At 37.9% G+C, this 18299-nt stretch overlaps 1 protein-coding gene across 2 annotated transcripts in view; it reads left to right on the forward strand.

Moving 5' to 3' along the window:
• The window catches only part of MTREX (Mtr4 exosome RNA helicase), a 118856-nt gene that overhangs the window by 82920 nt on the left and 17637 nt on the right, over nt 1–18299 (forward strand). For both annotated transcript variants that reach the window (XM_030798497.1, XM_030798498.1), the window contains 3 exons: nt 8160–8270; nt 10975–11163; nt 16207–16370. In XM_030798497.1, coding sequence (XP_030654357.1) covers nt 8160–8270; nt 10975–11163; nt 16207–16370 — 464 coding nt within the window. The remainder of the gene's footprint in view (nt 1–8159; nt 8271–10974; nt 11164–16206; nt 16371–18299) is intronic.

Genomic DNA, 18299 nt, shown 5'->3' on the forward strand with positions numbered 1-18299 from the left:
CTGAGGGCCTTTCCTCTGCTCCTGTACCATTTTTTATTATGTTTATTTCAGTCTACGCTGCTAAGGAAATTGGCAAGGGGTGGGGGGTTGTTAACATGAATTTTACAGATAGTCTGTGACTTTAAGGGGATGCAGCTTAATAAGGAAGCATTTTGTGCTTCAGAACTGCTCAGGGTGGGTAATTAGTAAAGCTTTATAAAGGAAGTAGTGAGATTTTAACAAGCTTGTAAGAACGTGAGTACCTTTACAGACAAGAATTATATTACTAGGAAGGGAAGCCACATGTACAGAGCATGAAACCCCCTCTTTAGAAAGAACTTCACATTTTTCTGTTCCTTGTGGTTAATGACAAAAGGCATAAAACAATGTACAGAGAGAAAGACTATAGGTTAAGAAACCATATTATATGTATTTACATATAATTATATATTATATACTATATATTATATAATTATATATTATATACTATATATTATATAATTATATATTATATATTACATATAATTATATATTATATAATATATTAATATACTTGTATATGTTTTATAAATATATTGTTTGCCTTGTAGATTATCTTGAATAGAAATCCTAGACAGAGAAATAGTGCTGTGGGCAGTTTATAAGGAAATATTAGCTCTCAACTTCATTGATTGTGTAGCATTATTCAGGGTAGGTTAAAAGCAGGCTTCCACTGCATAAGTAGGATTTCCATAATCATCCTTGCCCTCTCTGACCTTGAGTGGATGTGATGCCAAATTTAGCTTTTTATCTGTGTTTATAGGAAACTACTTCCTTTTTTTTTTTTTTTTTTTTTTTTTGAGATGTCTTGCTCTGTCGCCAGGTGGGAGTAGAGTGGCGCGATCTTTGCTCACTACCGCCTCCGCCTCCGCCTCCTGGGTTCAAGTGATTCTCCTGCCTCATCCTCCCGAGTAGCTGGGACTACAGGCGTTCGCCACTGTGCCCGGCTAATTTTTGTATTTTTATCAGAGACTGGGTTTCACCATGTTGGCCAGGATGGTCTTGATCTCCTGACCTCGTGATACGCCTGCCTCAGCCTCCCAAAGTGCTGGGATTACATGCATGAGCCGCCACACCTGGCCTTGAAGACTACTTTCTAAAGTGACTTTTCCTTGTATCTATAATATTCTTGAACTTACTTTTCTAAAAAAGGCTTAGAGTGTGTGTGTGTCTGTGTGTAGAGGGCAAGAGCACTCCAGCTCTGAATTACATTGATTAGCAGAGGTGAACAGTTTAGTGTGTTCTAAAGATCACTTGCAGTTTTGACACTGTTGCTTTGCCAGCTCCCATGTGTCTGACCATTTCCCCTTATCACGGCCACGTCATGATAGTTAAATGAGACTCAGTGTCAGGGAGTGAACATAAGGGAGTTCTGTTTTGTTTTTCTAGACCAGGAACTTGGTGGAATAGTTCCCCATTAGATAAAAACATCTTTAAAAGGACATGAAATAGAAGATTACAGATTAGAACTATACACTTATAAAAATTTGAGGATTAAGATACCAGTACTTGTCATGGAATAATATTTGCAGTTTTGGCAGGTTTCAAGTTTACATTGAAGATGTACTATGGAAATCAGATTTTTTGAGGGGGTTAACTTTGAACGTATTTTAAATTGCTGTTTTAAACTCTGTCTATTAAGTCAAATTTCTTGGCTTCCTCAGGATATTTTCTATTAATTACTATTTTTCTCTGTGTATAGGTCATACTTTATTAATTTCTTTACATGTGTCGTAATTTTTCATTGAAAATTGGACATTTTAAATAATGTAGTGAGATGGATTAGGGATCCTTCCTTTAGAGTGCACCTAACTTAGACCTAAAAAATAAATAAACAAGGCTGGGTATGGTAGCTCATGCTTATAATCCCAGCACTTTGGGAGACTGAGGTGGGAGGATTGCTTGAGCCCAGGAGTTCAAGACCAGCCTGGGCAACATAGTGAAACCCTGCCTATACAAAAAAAAAAAAAAAACCAGTAACAATTAGCCAAGCATGGTGGCATGTGCGTGTAGTCCCTGCTGTTTTGGAGGCTGAAGTGGGAGGATTGTTTGAGCCCAGGAGGTTAGGGCTGCAGTGAGCCATGACCATCCCACTGCACTCCAGCCAGAGCAACAGAGCAAGACCCTCTCTCAAAAAAATCAATCTCTTTGTCTAAAAAAAAAATAGTAGAGTTGAGCTTGTTTTATTCCCTATAAAAACTAAAAATAACATCTTCACATATGTCCCTAAATTATTTTTCAAAAACTCAGATATACACCAAATGGATATACTGGCACATAAGCCACAAATAAGGAGGAACAGAGGACTAAAACTCTGACCGCTGTTCTTTGTTCTAAATTTCTTCCTGAGGGGCCTAAAAGAGCCAGAATGAACATGTTTTTCTACTGATCCCAAATTTTTAGACAAAACTTCTCCTTAACCAATTACAAATCAAAAATCTTTAAATCCACCTATAACCTGTGGGCCCCTGATTTGAGATGTCCTGCCTTTTTAAATCAAACCAGTATATAACCTCCATATATTGATTTATAACTGCTATAACTTCTGCCTTCCTGCCCTTAGAAACCCTTACCTGTAAGCCATCTGGAAGGTCAGGACTTAAATATTAACTACCTAATCCTCCTTGCTTGGCACCCTACAAATAAACACCTTCCTTTCTCCCACTACAAACCTCAATATAGATATCTGGTCTTACTGCAGCAGGCAAGCGGGCCCCAGTTTGGTTCTCTAACAGTAGCAACTCTGTAAATCGGAGTTTTCCTGCACCCCCAGAGTTTATTCTTGTTACTTGTTGTCATTGGTTTGTGATTTCTGAGTTCTCTTAAGTCTATATTTTTTAATTGTGTGTGGCCACCAAGGTCTCTGCTTGGTTAGTTTAATGGTCAGCTCATAATTGTGCAGAGACTTCCTTAAATGCCTGCAATCATTAAGTTCTCCTGTCTGGCCAGGCGTGGTGGCTCATGCTGTAATCCCAGCACTTTGAGGGGCTGAGGTGGGTAGATGACTTGAGGTCAGAAGTTCGAGACCAGCCTGGCCAACGTGGCCAAAACCCATCTGTACTAAAAATACAAAAATTAGCCAGCATGATGGTGTGCGTCTGTAGCTTCAGCTATTCGAGAGGGTGAGGCAGGAGACTTACTTGAACCCAGGAGGTGGAAGTTGTAGTGAGCCAAGATTGTGCCACTTCACTCCAGCCTGGGTGACAGAGCAGGGCTCTGTCTAAAAAAAAAAAAAAAAAAAAAAAAAAAAAAAAAAAAGAGTTCCCCAGTCTTTACTTAGAGGCTTTGTATGCATATTGCAGCAAGCCATCAACCCTCAGCTAGGCAGTTAACAACATTACCTTAGCCACTTCCTGGATGTACAATTTCATGGTCAGACAGAAGTGAGAGCTTAGAGTCTTTTCAGGTCTTTCTTGACTATGCACACAGCCCTGTACATGGCCTTCTAGATTTCCAGAAATGTGTGGGAGCTTTTCTAATTCCCCATGAACGTCTTACTCCCCAGCCTTTCTTTTTAAGCTTTCTGGTTAACCTGTTGTTTGTCCCAGCTGTCATTCACAACCTCAGGCAGCCATGGTGTTAAGCAGTTGCTTCTTACTATTTTTGACAAACACATCCAGGAAAAAGGTTTGCACTGGTAAGCTCTCAGTCAGGTCAAATAAAAATCAGCCTTGTGAATGGAGTCTTCCGGGGAACCACCAGACTGCAATAATGACAATTCTATGGAAATAGGCCTTCGAAGAGGTTCCAACCCTATTCTCTCCCCTCCAGTGGCTGCCATACTGGTTTTCAGTGGGATTTGCTCTTTAATTTTCAGGCTATTAGGAAGCTGAGGAGTGGGAGATGGAGTAGAATAAGTTAAATTTGCCACAAAGCTTGCTATTCTTACCAAAAGTCAGCATTTTTCTTGAATATATGCTCCCTGGATTCCTGCAAGCCTTTGGTTAATTTCCAGAATTTTGAAGAAGTTGATTTTGACAGGTTTTCTCAGTGTTGGCATTGCTTTTATGGAGAAAAGGATTTTTGGAGGTCCTTACTCCACCATTTTCACTGACACAAATCCAGTTTTTTAATTGTGAATTAATCAATAGCACATTGGTTAAAATAACTGTGTGTGCCATGACTTGATTAAAATCCAGTTGGTTCAAAAAGCAACTTGCTTGCTGAATGAAAAATTCAAAAACCATATTATGTTGCAGCTGATAGTCTTGATTTGAAGAAATTGTATAGCTTGAAATGTATTTAGAATGTATTGACTTAAAACTTGCTTCTTATATTGTCTACCACATTTGCTTATTTATGGGAAAATTAAAAAGATTTAAAAGGTCTAAGGATAAAGATACTTCCTGTTATTGGTATTCTAGCAAGTTTCCACTGATTGCTCACATGGTTATTTGGACTTACAAAGACCAGTGCTGCATCATGTTGAACCTGAATTCTGAGTTATATCATGAAGGTAATTAGGTTTAGAAAATTGAATAAACTGCCATATGCAAATATTATGATGTTTTTAAATATCTGAAATTTGATATTTATAATTTCATGACAACTATTCATTCAATTTTTAAACATTTAACTTCTTGTTTATAAAATGTCATGTTTCTAGTTAGGGAACTCTTAGGATTTCCCTTTTCTGTGCTTTAGGAGGCATTTAGAGAATGGCCTTTGTAATCTATTTCCTGTCATTAAAGTGTTAGTTGACCATTTCTTGGATGGAGTTTATTATGGAAAGCAGCCTTTGAAATTGGATAGTTTTTGTCTTCTTTCTGAATCTCATCTTCACAAAATAGTGTTACTCTGTTTTGAAGGAAATTCACAGATACCTGTGCCTATTGAATTCGACTACAGGTATATAAAAATACTCTTTCTAAAGCCAAGTGAATTATTTTTAATTTTTCTACCTTTTTAGATGTAGTTAAGTGCATACAAATTATGCATCTTTCACTCTGGATGTCGGCTATGTGGTATTGATAATTTTTCATGTCCTGAGTCTTCTCTGTCCAAACAGTGCATCAACTACTGGTTCACAAATTGAACACAAGTGGCCCAAGACCCAATGCAGCTTACAGAATGTTGTTTCTAAAATGAATTAGACCAGCAGTCCCCAGTCTTTTTGGCACAAGAAACTGGTTTCGTGGAAGATAGTTTTTCCGTGGACCAGTGTGGAGCAGGGGTGGTTTGGGGATGAAACTGTCCCACCTCAGATCATCAGACCTTAGAATTCTCATAAGGACCAGGCAACCTAGATCCCTTGCATGCGCCATGTTTGCACTGGTATGAGAATCTAACGCTGCTGCTGATCTGACAAGAGGGAGAGTTCAGGTGGTAATGCTCTCTCCCCCACCACTCCTGCTGCATGGCCTGGTTCTTAACAGGCCACAGACTGGTACCATCCCGGGGCTTGGGGACCCCTGAATTAGACAGTTTGGAAGTAAAAATAAAAATGATAGTAAAGGGCTGGGCGTGGTGGCTCACACCTGTAATCCCAGCACTTTGGGAGGCAAAGGCGGGCAGATCACCTGAGGTCAGGAGTTTAAGACCAGCCTGTCTAACATGGTGTAACCCCATCTCTACTAAAAATACGAAAATTAGCCAGGCATGGTGGCAGGTGCCTGTAGTCCCAGCTACTCGGGAGGCTGAGGCAATTGAATCACTTGAACCCAGGAGGCGGAGACTGCAGTGAACTGAGATCGCACCGCTGCACTCCAGCCTGGGTGGCAGAGCGAGAATCCATCTCAAAAAAAAAAAAAAAAAAAAAGATAGTAAAGGATTTATAACCATATGAAAATAAAATAATCCATGAATCCAGAGAGAGATATATAAAATATAAAGGAAATGGCCGGCCATGGTGGCTCATGCCTTTAATCCCAGCACTGTGGGAGGCCGAGGTGAGTGGATCACTTGAGGTCAGGAGTTCGAGACCAGCCTAATCAACATGGCGAAACCCTGTCTCTACTAAAAATACAAAAATTAGTTGGGCATGGTGGCACACGCCTATAATCCCAGCTTCTCAGGAGGCTGAGGCAGGAAAATTGCTTGAACCCGGGAGGTAGAGGTTGCAGTGAGCCGAGATCATGCCATTGCACTCCAGCCTGGGCGACAGAGCGAGGCTCTGTCTCAAAAAATAAAATAAAATAAAATAAAATAAAAGTTAGAAAAGTCACCATTAGGCAACTACCACAAATAATAATTTACTGTGGCAAGAATCATCTATGGATGCTGAAACTGGTAAACTGAAAGTTTAATGAAGAAAGGGTATTTAAAAAGTCTCTAAAGGCTCTCCCTACAAATCTCTTAATTGTAGAGAGTAAAATAGTAAATAATACTATAATAAAGAATCCTGCAGACAGCACCTTAATCGAATGATCAAAGTGATCAACATTATCTCTAATAATGTTGACTAGTGGACTGAGTAGAACAGAACATGACTTCCACCAAAAATGGGTAATCTGAATCTTATGATTCCTCATGACTAGAGAAACCCAAACTGAGACTCATTTTATAAAATAACCTATATTCTTTTTTAAAAATCAAGGTCTTAGACACAGAAAAACTGGGGAACTGTTCCAGATTAAAGAAGAAAGAAATGTGACATCAGTGTATGATCCTAGTTTGTTTCCATGGAGTAGTGGTGGGGAAGGTACAGTGGTATAAAAGACATTATTGTGAAAGAGGACGAAATCTTAATATGGACTACAGATTAGATGACATCATTGTCTCGACATTAGATTTTCCTCTTTTAATACTTGTACTTTATGTGTGTAGAAAGAGAAGGATGAAGCAAATAGGCAAAATATAACTAATTAGTGAATTGAAATAAGGGTATGTGGGATTTATTTCATTCTTACAACTTATCTGTAAATTTGGAATTCTGTGAAAATGTCAGTACCATAAAAGAGCAAGAAAGGTGGGGTATATTTTTAGATTAAAGAAGACTAAGGAGACATGACCACTAAATCCGGTTTATGATCCTTGGCTGGACCCTGAATCCAAAAGTATGATGGTAATAGTAACGTATAAAGGTCATTAGTGGGTCAGTGGGGAAATGTGAATAGGGATTGTATATGGTATTTCCTTAGATCTCACAGTATTGTAGCTTTGCAGGAGAATGTGCTTGTTCTTAACATACACATGTATTTGCTGGTCAAGTGAAGTGATTGTTGTCTGCAAGTTAATTTCAAATGATTAAAAAAGGAAGAGAAGGAAAAGGCAGGCAGGAAGAAAGAAAAAACACCCCACCCCAAAAACTTTAACTAGAGAGAGAAAAACTGCTGTTAATGGTTTGATAAACTAAACCTTTTTTGGCAAGTTTGGCAAATTATGGAACCTTTCTACCTGTACTAGAAAATCTAGAAAGGTTAGATAATTTGTGCAAGGTCACACAACTAGCTGAAGACTAAATTCAGATGTTCAATCACTGTACTGTTTTTGTTCAGTAAAGCACTATGAATATATTTGCTATCAGCAAGCCAGTGAAAATTGTGTTTCCATCAGTGATCAGTGTAAAAGTAGCTGTGGAAGACAGATTTGGACCTGTGGAAACATTAACTTTGCCTCAGTTTATGGAGGCTCTCTGGATTCAAGAGCAGTTGAAAGGAAGCAAAATTTGATGTCGATAATTTGCCATTTTGACGAGAGAAAACATGGAAGAAAGTTTGCAGATAGGTGTTCTTCAAGATTATGTCTAATGGAATATGCTGCTTTCTGTCTTTGAAATACTTCTTCATTCCTGCCTATCCAGAACTTACATGAATCTTTCTTGACCTCCTAAACCTGCTAAACAAGAGTCTTTCATTCTTAGTACTATAGTACCTTTATGTATTAATATTTTTGAACTGCCAAATATCTGAGACCATAAAAATGAGTAAAGTATGGATTCTGTATTGAAGGGAGCTCTTATTTTTATGTACCATTTATTTATCTGTTATTTAGAAGTTTGAACTAGTTTTTACTTTTTAAATACAGTCTCTATTAAGAAAAGCTTCAGTGTGGGAGAATGCTTCACGGTGATTATTATGTACTTCTTATACCTGTTACATACCGTAAATGCAACTTCCTCTTTACGGATCTAAGTTTAGGAAATAGTAGAATATGAACATTTGCAAATTTAGCTGTAATACCGTATAACTTTTTGATCATAGGTTGTCCCAGTTTTGGTGCATCTCCTGTCTGCTATCAGCAGTGTTAGGCTTTACATTCCTAAAGACCTTCGGCCAGTGGACAATAGACAGAGTGTTTTGAAATCAATACAGGTATGTGTTAATTTTATAAATTAAGTATAAATTTTATGTAAAAACAGATAGTGTTTATAAAGAAGCAGCTGAAATGCTTTTAAATATATTGCTTTCTTTCAGAATACCTATAAATACTACCAATAGTGGCAATTATTTTTCATAAAAATAATGGCAGCAGATCTTCATGTGGATTTGTCCTCTCTTTGAATCAACCAACAAAGTGAGTTAGTAAAGGAGGACTTACAAGGAAAACCATTCTGCTTTATTCATTATGAGTGAAAGCTATAGACTGTATTACAAGTTTTATATATAAATTCATGTACTGACAGGACGTTTAACCATTTTTTAATATAGTTAATAAATACATGAAATTGTTTTATTTTCAATAGGGAAAATTGAGATTTTGTAGTAAATTTAGTTTTCTAGTAGAAAAAAAGTGCAGTGGCTCATGCCTGTAATCCCAGCTCTTTGGGATGCCACAGCACAAAGGATCACCAGAGGCCAGGAATTTGAAACCAGCCTGGGCAACATAGTGAGACACCCATCTCTACAAAAAATGTAGAACTAATTTAAAAAGAAATTAGTAGGACTCAGTGGTATGCACCTGTAATTCCAGCTACTCAGGAGGCCAAGGCAGGAGGTTCACTTGATCCCAGGAGTTCCAGGCTCTACAGTAAGCTGTGATCACATCACTGCACTCTAGCATGTGCAACAGAGTGAGACCTTGTCTCTTCTAAGGAAAAAAAAAAAAACAAGGAAGTGATTTTAACGAAGTTATTTAGTTAATAGTTTGAAGAGCATTTACTGTGCAGTGAAGGCTCTGTACTAAAATCTGAGAAAGCAAAGATAAGTAGGATGCTTTCAGAGTAGAGTAGGAATTTTTAAGCATGTTCCGATGGTGGGCTTCCTGAAATGAGTGATTCTCTGACAGTTTTACAGAATTTTTATGTAGATGTGGATATCTTTTCCAAAACAATCACTCCTAGAAGGTTTTTATCACTTTTCGTCTGGTAGTAAATAAATATAGCTTATAAGTTCATTGAAATTGTTTTTTCTAATATTTTCAGAATAGCACAGTTTTGAGCAGAAATACACATTAATCATTATTAACTTAGCATTAAGTAATGCCATTATTTTGAAAAAAACTAATTGTTTTTTACTTCTGGGTTAGCTCAGTTCTCATTTTGCTAAAGTGAAAATTGAAATTAATTTTTCTTTGTGTATTGGCAAATGTCAGGCTTGTCTGTGTTTATCTAAAAACATCCCTGTGCTGTATCTGGTGTTGATATATTTCAGCTTTCACATTAATTTCACGATAACCTGAGTCTCAGTTTTGCAACATGATTTAAACAAAGACTGTTTTTTTTCTTGGTCCTTCATAGTCGTTTACATCATTCACCACCTATTGAGAAGCCACAGGAGGAAGAGTCGGGGAAATTAGCCTGCCAACAGAACCCTTCACATAATAAATAAAGATTTCCCTTTAGCTACATTAATTATACTTTTTAAACTTCAGAACTACAATTTTTGTGTTTTCTCTGTTCTGGAACCTCACACCAGTGACTCAGTTTCTTTATATGTAAAAATTGGCCAGGCTCATGTGTAGGATTTTTGTGCTGACACTAGCCCCCTTTGATTAGGGCAGACATATATCCTGAAACTGTACCATATGCACTTACCAGAGATATCAGTCTTTTAAAAGTGCTTGCCTTATTTGCTCATTTAGGACAATAATGTGCCAATGTCTTTGAACCCTTTACATTTGTTTTTTACTCTTAATGTGTTTCTCCTCCCCAGTTTCCAGTTCCTAGCTAGCCAAATCCTATCTTACCTTTAAGGCTTTTCCAAGACCCTGAAAGTTTCTCAGTAGGATACCAGCCTACAGTGAGCTATTTCTTCTCTGTACAAATATGTCTATTGCATTTAACCATTAATCATGTTTTTTTTTAAGCTAAAGGTCTCAGGACCTTTTATTTTTTATTTTTTTGAGACAGAGTCTTGCTCTGTCACTCAGGCTGTTGTGCAGTGGTGCGATCTCGGCTCACTGCAAGCTCCACTTCCCGGGTTCACGCCATTCTCTTGCCTCAGCCTCCCTAGTAGCTGGGACTACAGGCGCCCGCCACTGCGCCCGGCTAATTTTTTATATTTTTAGTAGAGACGGGGTTTCACTGTGTTAGCCAGGATGGTCTCGATCTCCTGACCTTGTGATCCGCCCGCCTCGGCCTCCCAAAGCGCTGGGATTACAGGCGTGAGCCACTGCACCCGGCCTTCAGGACCTTTTAAAAAGTGTATATTTTACAAGTCAGTAGTGCCCTCCCTAGGCATCAACACCAAGGAAATAATCCGAAAACAGTTGAAACATAGATGTTCAATACAAGATTACTTGTGATGGCAAGAAGTTATAACAATGTAAATATACAATAATGAATTTATCAATAAGTCGTGCCATGTTCAGGACTATGATCAAATTATGACTTGTAGATTTATTAGCAAATCATAATACATCTGTAAATCATAGTATAGCATTGAAAAGGAGTTTTCAAAAATAAATGCAATGGAAAAATGCCCTATAATTTAAATTGGCAAAAGACAAAATTATATATGTATAATTTATATATACTTTTTGTGTCCATGTGCATAGAGAAAAAAGGAAACACTGATTTGGTTTGGTCTTACTAATTTTGACTATAAGATGAAAATGAATTTTACATATTTTTTTCAGGAAGTTCAGAAACGTTTTCCTGACGGCATCCCCTTATTAGACCCTATTGATGATATGGGCATTCAGGATCAAGGGCTGAAAAAAGTCATTCAGAAAGTAGAAGCTTTTGAGCATCGAATGTATTCTCATCCACTACACAATGATCCAAATTTGGAAACTGTGTATACGCTTTGTGAAAAAAAAGCACAGGTATGGCAGAAATTTGATTTTTATAGTAGAATTCTATATGTTTCACTGAATAAATATGTGTTTGTCATTTTCTTATCCTGTTGGTTTAATCGGCTAAAACAGGAAAATGTGAGCTATCTTTTAAATAAACTGTCAGCTCTGAACCTGTCAGCTCTCATCAGCAAGACAAGATAAAGTTCATTTTGCTATAGTTTGATATTTCACACAGGATGTTCTGTTTTTTCTTCTTTTTTAAATTTGAGATATAATTTACACAGCATAGCATTCACCCTTTTAAAATGTCCAACTCACTGGTTTTTAGTGTATTCACACATACGTGCAACCATCACCACTGTGTAACTTCAGAACATTCTTCTCACCCTCTGAAGGAACTTTATGCCCATTAGCAGCCACTCTCTGTTTCTCCCATCCTCCAGCCCTTGGCAATCACAAATCTACTTTCTATCTGTATGGTTTTGCCTATTCTGGGTATTTCTTATAAATAGAATCATGTAATATATGATGTTTGTGTCTGCTGTCTTTCATTTAGCATGTCTTCAGGGTTTATGCCTGTCGTAGCATAAATCAGTACTTCATTCCTTTTATGGCCAAATCTTATACGTGTATGTGTGTGTATGTGTGTGCGTGTGTGTGTCAGTCAGAGTCCTGCTCTGTCACCCACTCTTCAGTCCTCTGTGTGTGTGTGTGTGTGTGCGCGTGCTCGCGCGCGCGCTCGTGTGTGTGTGTGTGTGTGTCAGAGTCCTGCTCTGTCACCCAGGCTTCAGTCCAGTGGCGTGATTGTGGCTCACTGCAACCTCTGCCTCCTGGGTTCAAGTGATTCTCCTGCCTCAGCCTTCCTAGTAGCTGGGATTACAGGCACGCACTACCATGCCCAGCTAATTTTTGTATTTTTATTAGAGATGGGGTTTCACCATGTTGGTCAGGCTGGTCTTGAACTCCTGACCTCAGGTTATCCGCCTGCCTCAGCCTCCCAAAGTGCTGGGATTACAGGCATGAGCCACTGCACCTGGCCTGACTAAATTATATTTTATTGTGTGGATATGCCATATTTTGTTCACCCATTCATCAGTTGATGGACAGGACATTTGTTTTTTTCTAACTTTTTGGCTCTAATGAATAATGCTGCTGTGAACATTTGTATACAAGTTTTTGTATGGATGTTTTGAGTTCTCTTGCATGGAATTAGGTAGGATTGATGGATCATATGGTAACTCTATATTTACCTTTATGAGAAACTACCAGACTGTTTCCAAAGTGGCTACACCACTTTATGTTCTCACTAGCAATTTACAAGATAACTGCTTTCTCTACATCTTCGCCAGCATGTGTTATTGTCTGTGGTTTTTGCTGTGGCCATCTTAATAGTGTCACATGGTAGTAGTTCAGCTTTTTAGGATAATTAGCTGTAATGTCTAACCAGTAAAAGCATTATTAATAAGCATTTTGTATAGCGAATTTAGAAAAAGCTTTTTGACATGAACACAATCGCTTCCACTACCTACTTTTTTTCAACTGGAATGTATTATACTATACAAATCTCCCTTCCTCCATGAAACTTACAACTCCTTGTCGTTGTACTTTTTCAACTTCTATCACATACCACTTTTATCAATACATTTGTCTTTGTGTCTCGCAAACTAGATTTTAAGCTCCTTAAGAGTCAGATGTTTCATTTTAACTTATTTGCATTTTCTCATAATGGTCTATCTTTATAAAGTAAATGCCCAGTGTTTGTTGGATAAATACATGAGTAGAAACTCCTTTAATAGAGTAACGTGTTCAGTTCATAGTTTTAAAGCAGTCTCCCTTTCTAGCTTTTTGTGAACTTACGTCATATGGTGCTGTAGCATATACACAATACTGGCTGCATGCTCAGTGAACACATCTATGCTCTGACCCACCTTCAAGTGCTGCTAGGCAGGAAGGTTGCCAGGTACTTCTCAAGATGAGGAAACTGGGACACAACAAACTTTCATTACTTAACACAGATATCCAGTTGTGATTCTCACCTGTTCATCTCTTACCAGGACCATTGCAGCAGCTCTCTCCCTGCTGTCAGTCCCTCCATGGCCACCAGGGTCAGCCTTATGTTTTCACAACACAAGAACAGGTAGACTTGAGCGTGATTGAATGATTGGAAAGCATCCTTGGAGGTGGTTTGAAGGCATTATCTGAGCTGCTCAAATATACTGAAAAAGACCTTGTCTGGCTGAAGGGACTGGCTAAATAAAGTTGTTATGGAGACTCTGCAATAACATGTAAGAAAGCTCATGCATAAGCGCTACATGAAAAAAGGATCTGAAATTGAAGTGGACTACAATTACTATTTAGCAAAAATGTAAAATACACCAGAAAAGACTGAAAGGAAAACTTTAAGTGGTTGTGTTACAGCAATAAGATTATAGTGGTCTTTTTTTTTTCTTTTCCTGCGCCCTCCCCACCACTGTCTATAATGTGCTTATATGTATATAAGCACATTATGTATACATATAAGCACATTATATGTGTGTGTGTATAATTTTTTTTAATGGAAGAAAAATACAGCCTGGGCACAGTGGCTCACACCTGTAATCCCAACACTTTGGGAGGCCAAGGCGGGAAGATCACTTGAAGCTCAGAAGTTTGAGACCACCCTGGGCAAGATGATGAGACCCCCGTCACTGCAAAAAAATTTTAAAAATTAGCCAGGCATAGTAGCATGCACCTGTCATCCCAGGTACTCACGAGGCTGAGGTAGGAAGGTCACTTAAGCCAAGGAGGTTGAGGCTACAGTGAGCCATGGTTGCACCACTGTACTCCAGCCTGGGTGACAGAGTGAGACCCCATCTCTTAAAAAAAACAAAAACAAAAAAAAGTGTACATGTACAGTCCAGACATTTTTTTCCCGATATTTTTGATCCACAGTTGGTTGAATCCATGGATGTGGAACCCACAGATATGTAGGGCCAACAGTATATCTGTGTTCTTTTATAAATATGTTGGAAAAGATCTTGTACAGCATTGTCCAGTGTCAGCCACATTTAAATTTTTTAGTAGCCACATTTAAAAGAAAGAAGAAACCAGTGGCATTAACTTTAGTAATATTTTTATTTAACCCATTATATCTAAAATATTTCAACATTTTTATATTCAAAATACAAACATTACTCAAGAAAAAATATCTTAAATATTGTACTCTCTTCTACCTTGTAAGCTTTATAAGACTCACAGTTATTAGCACAATTCTTTGCTCTGCTCACATAGCCATCCTCAGTCACTTCAGTCAAAGAAACCCTAAAAAACAATGGTTTGTTCCTTTTATTCTGATAGGCCTGTTAAGTCATGCTAGGTAGCATAGCATTCATTGTCTAGCTTGGAAAGCATTGCTTCCTATGACATGGCATTGTGACTACACATCTGTTCATAGAAATATAAATAATCACTAAGAGCTTGCATCTAGGGTCTGATAGCCTGGGTTTGAACCCCATCTTTATCACTCAGTAGCTCTGTTCACAGCAATATAAATAATTGAAAAGAGCTTGGATTCTAGGGTCTGCTAGCCTGGCTTTGAACTCCATCTTTATCACTCAGTAGCTGTGTATTCTTGACCAATTTACTTAGTAATCTCTCCGTGCCTTAGTTCTCTCGTCTGTAAAATGCAGATTTAATATTAGTTCCTTACCTTTTAGGATTGCTGTAAGAATGAAATAATGTAAAGCACTAGAAATAGAGGACATAGGTAGTCTCTGAATAAATATCAGTTGCTGATCACCTTTATAATTTTTCCTCCTTAGTAGAAGTTTAATAAACAGTCTAAAAAATTCCATTATCTTTGGATTTCAACTTATCAAAACTTTTCTGTCAGTGTTTTTCTGAACCACCACTTCAGGATACCATTGTTTTTTTGTTCTTGTACTACTGTATGCTTGTCATAGTCGGAAAATAGTAATATTTACTGATTAACTAAATTTTAAAACTTATCTACTCTAAAGGATGACATCAAGATGATACATTTTCATTTTAAGGTTTCATCTATGTTTTGAATAAAGGCCTATTCTCTTTGCTAAAACCATTTCCAGCTTAGGCAAATTCGTTATTTAACTTAAGGGCAAAGAGAAGGAATAGTTTTCAGGACATCATGGGGGAAATATAGTCAAGAGAAAAGATTTCTGTACCCTCATTTTTCTTTCCCTGTTCTCTAAGCTACCCCCTGATCCCCTAAGGATGAAAAGCTAGAGCTGCTGGGATTGATACTTTAGGAGCGTGATTAAGTGTCCAGCGAATCCTGTCTTGGGAGAGCCTGTCCTAAATTCACCACTGACTTTTTCTACTCCTACAGCCTATCTTGTCTAGCTCACAATATCCAGCTCACTCTCTTCTTTCTAGCCTTCCTCCTTACCTCTCTTCATTTAAGCAAGAGCCGTGCTCTGTTCTGTCTTTTTTTTCAAGACGGAATCTCGCTTTCTCACCAGGCTGGAGTGCAGTGGCGCGATCTCAGCTCACTGCAACCTCTGCCTCACGGGTTAAAGCAATTCTCCTGCCTCAGCCTCCTGAGAAGCTGGGACTACAGGCGCGCGCCCGCCACCGTGCCCAGCTAATTTTTTTTTGTATTTTTAGTACAGACGGAGTTTCACCATGTTGGCCAGGATGGTCTTGATCTCCTGACCTCGTGATCCACCCACCTTAGCCTCCCAAAGTGCTGGGATTACAGGCGTGAGCCACTGCGCCCGGCCTCTGTTCTCTGTCTTCTTAAGCTTTTTACACTTTCTAACATCTGCCTGCTCTGCCTCAAATTTTTCAAATGGACATTTTGTATTTTCCATGTACTTAATATTTTAGGTAGTATTTAATAACTTTTCAGATACATCATTACTCTTGTATAATGTTCTGGGAACGTATCTAAGAAGCCCCACTTTCCCTAATCTCCCCAGCACTGAAGCTTTAACCCAGAAGTACACCGTAAGATGTTCTTAAAAAATATTTTTTGTTTGATTTCATGAATAAATCTCCTTGTACATTGTTCACTTTATTATTGAACTTTCTTTATACTTTTATGTGCATTAGATTGCAATAGATATTAAATCTGCAAAGCGAGAACTGAAGAAAGCAAGAACAGTCCTACAAATGGATGAACTCAAATGTCGCAAACGTGTTTTAAGAAGGTTGGGATTTGCTACTTCTTCTGATGTAATAGAGATGAAAGGACGAGTGGCTTGTGAGATAAGCAGGTAAAATCTGGTTGTTGTTCAAGTTTTTTTTTATTTTTAATTTTAATTTTTGTTTGTTTATTTTTTTGAGATGGAGTCTCACTCTGTTGCCCAGGCTGGAGTGCACTGGCGCAATCTCAGCTCACTGCAACTCCACCTGGCAGTTTTAAGTGATTTTAAAAGTAACCATTATCTTTAGGGAAAAAAAGCTTTCTTAAAAATATAAAGTTTATACAATACCTTCCACACTAAATACAGTTTTGAACCATGAAATTGAGAAGTTAGAAAAATCTCTTAGATCTCAGTAATTAACACAAGCGCTTCTAGCATTTGCATGTATTTCCTTTGACTTTTTTTAATACCTTGTGGGATTTTTACATAATCTTAGCTTATATATAATTTTGTATACTTTTTAAAAATTATTAACATTTTCCCACCTTGAAACTCAGCCTAGTAACCATTATCTTGTTACATGCATAGCAAATTGTAATGAGATTTTGGGCTAATAATAGGATTTTACAACAGAACTTATTATAAGCCGCAGATTAAAACTGGTTATATTATTTTCTGTTTCAGTAATCGTTTGTCACAAATGACCTCAAAACTAAATTATTTACAACATCAGCAGTTACTTTATCCTCTTACTGTTTTTATGGGTCAGAAATGCAGGGAGAGCTCATTTGGATGGTTCTGGCTCAGTGTCCCCCAGGATTGCCATCAGACAGGTTGTTAAGCTGAAACAGTAGGAGTCCGGAGCAGCTGGGGAATGTTAGGACCTCTCTCTCTCTGTTAGAGCTTCTCCATGTGGTCTCTCCATGTGGGCTAGTTTGGGCTTCTTCACAGTATGGCAGCCTCAGGCTGCTTACATGGTAGCTGAAGGCTCCAGTGTGAGTCTTCTAGCTGGCTAAGGTTGCCTTTTCTGACCTAGCTTTACCTTTTGTAACCTAGCTTTGTTATCATACACCATCATTTCCACCACATTCTCTTGATTACAGGTGAGTCATAAACCCTCCTGGTTTCAAGTGGGGGATAATTAGATTCCAGCTCTTGATGGGGAAGTGGCTATTGTTCAGTATGGCTTTCTGTGATGATGGGATTGTTCTGTATCTACACTGTTCAGTATAGTAGCCACTATTTAGCATTTGATAATGTGCTTAGACGAAGGAACTGAATTTTATAATTTATATCATTTTAACTGAAATTGAAATTTCCACGTATGCACATGGCAGTCTTTATAAATCAGTGCAATTCTGGAAGAACGTGGTATAGGAGATGCTGTTGTGGCCATCTTTAGAAAATACAATTTATGATACTGTTCTAAAAAATGTGTTAAGGAATGTCTCCTGCCTTAGGAGCCAGCTTGCCTCTGTCCTCCTTAACTGGAAAGTCATAAGCTGGTAGCTCAAGCAATATCCAGTCTGAAGATATATCTTGTTTTGTCCATATAGTGATGATCATCATTCTCAGTGAATATATAAAAGACACTTTTGAAACAGTTTTTTATGTACTCAGCATGGCCAGGATGGACAGGACTAGAGAATTACAGGCCTTGTAAATGATTTCAGACTTTCTTGGTAAAAATGTAATTATATCGACAGTTCATCTGTCCAGATGTTATAGACTCAGATGTCTGCATAGAACCAGGAGACTGTGGTGAACAGGACAACTCTTAGCCACCAAAAGGGGGCAGTGACTACCCAGCCCTAGTTAGTTGTTATCACAGGATAATGTGCTATTGGATTTTAATTAATAACCTATCCAGGATTAAATCTAAACTGAAGTACTAGTCTACTGATTCATATGCTAATGTTATTGGGATTATTTCCTTCTAATAATTACCTGTTTTACAATTAATATAGAAATTAATTTCCTTTAGATACCTACAACTAGATTTTGTGTTGAAAGAATGGAAATTGATTTTATTCCAAGATACATTTTTCATTTATACTA

The sequence above is a fragment of the Nomascus leucogenys genome, chromosome 18 (genome assembly GCF_006542625.1).
Source record: "Nomascus leucogenys isolate Asia chromosome 18, Asia_NLE_v1, whole genome shotgun sequence".
In the NCBI taxonomy this organism is placed as follows: domain Eukaryota; kingdom Metazoa; phylum Chordata; class Mammalia; order Primates; family Hylobatidae; genus Nomascus; species Nomascus leucogenys.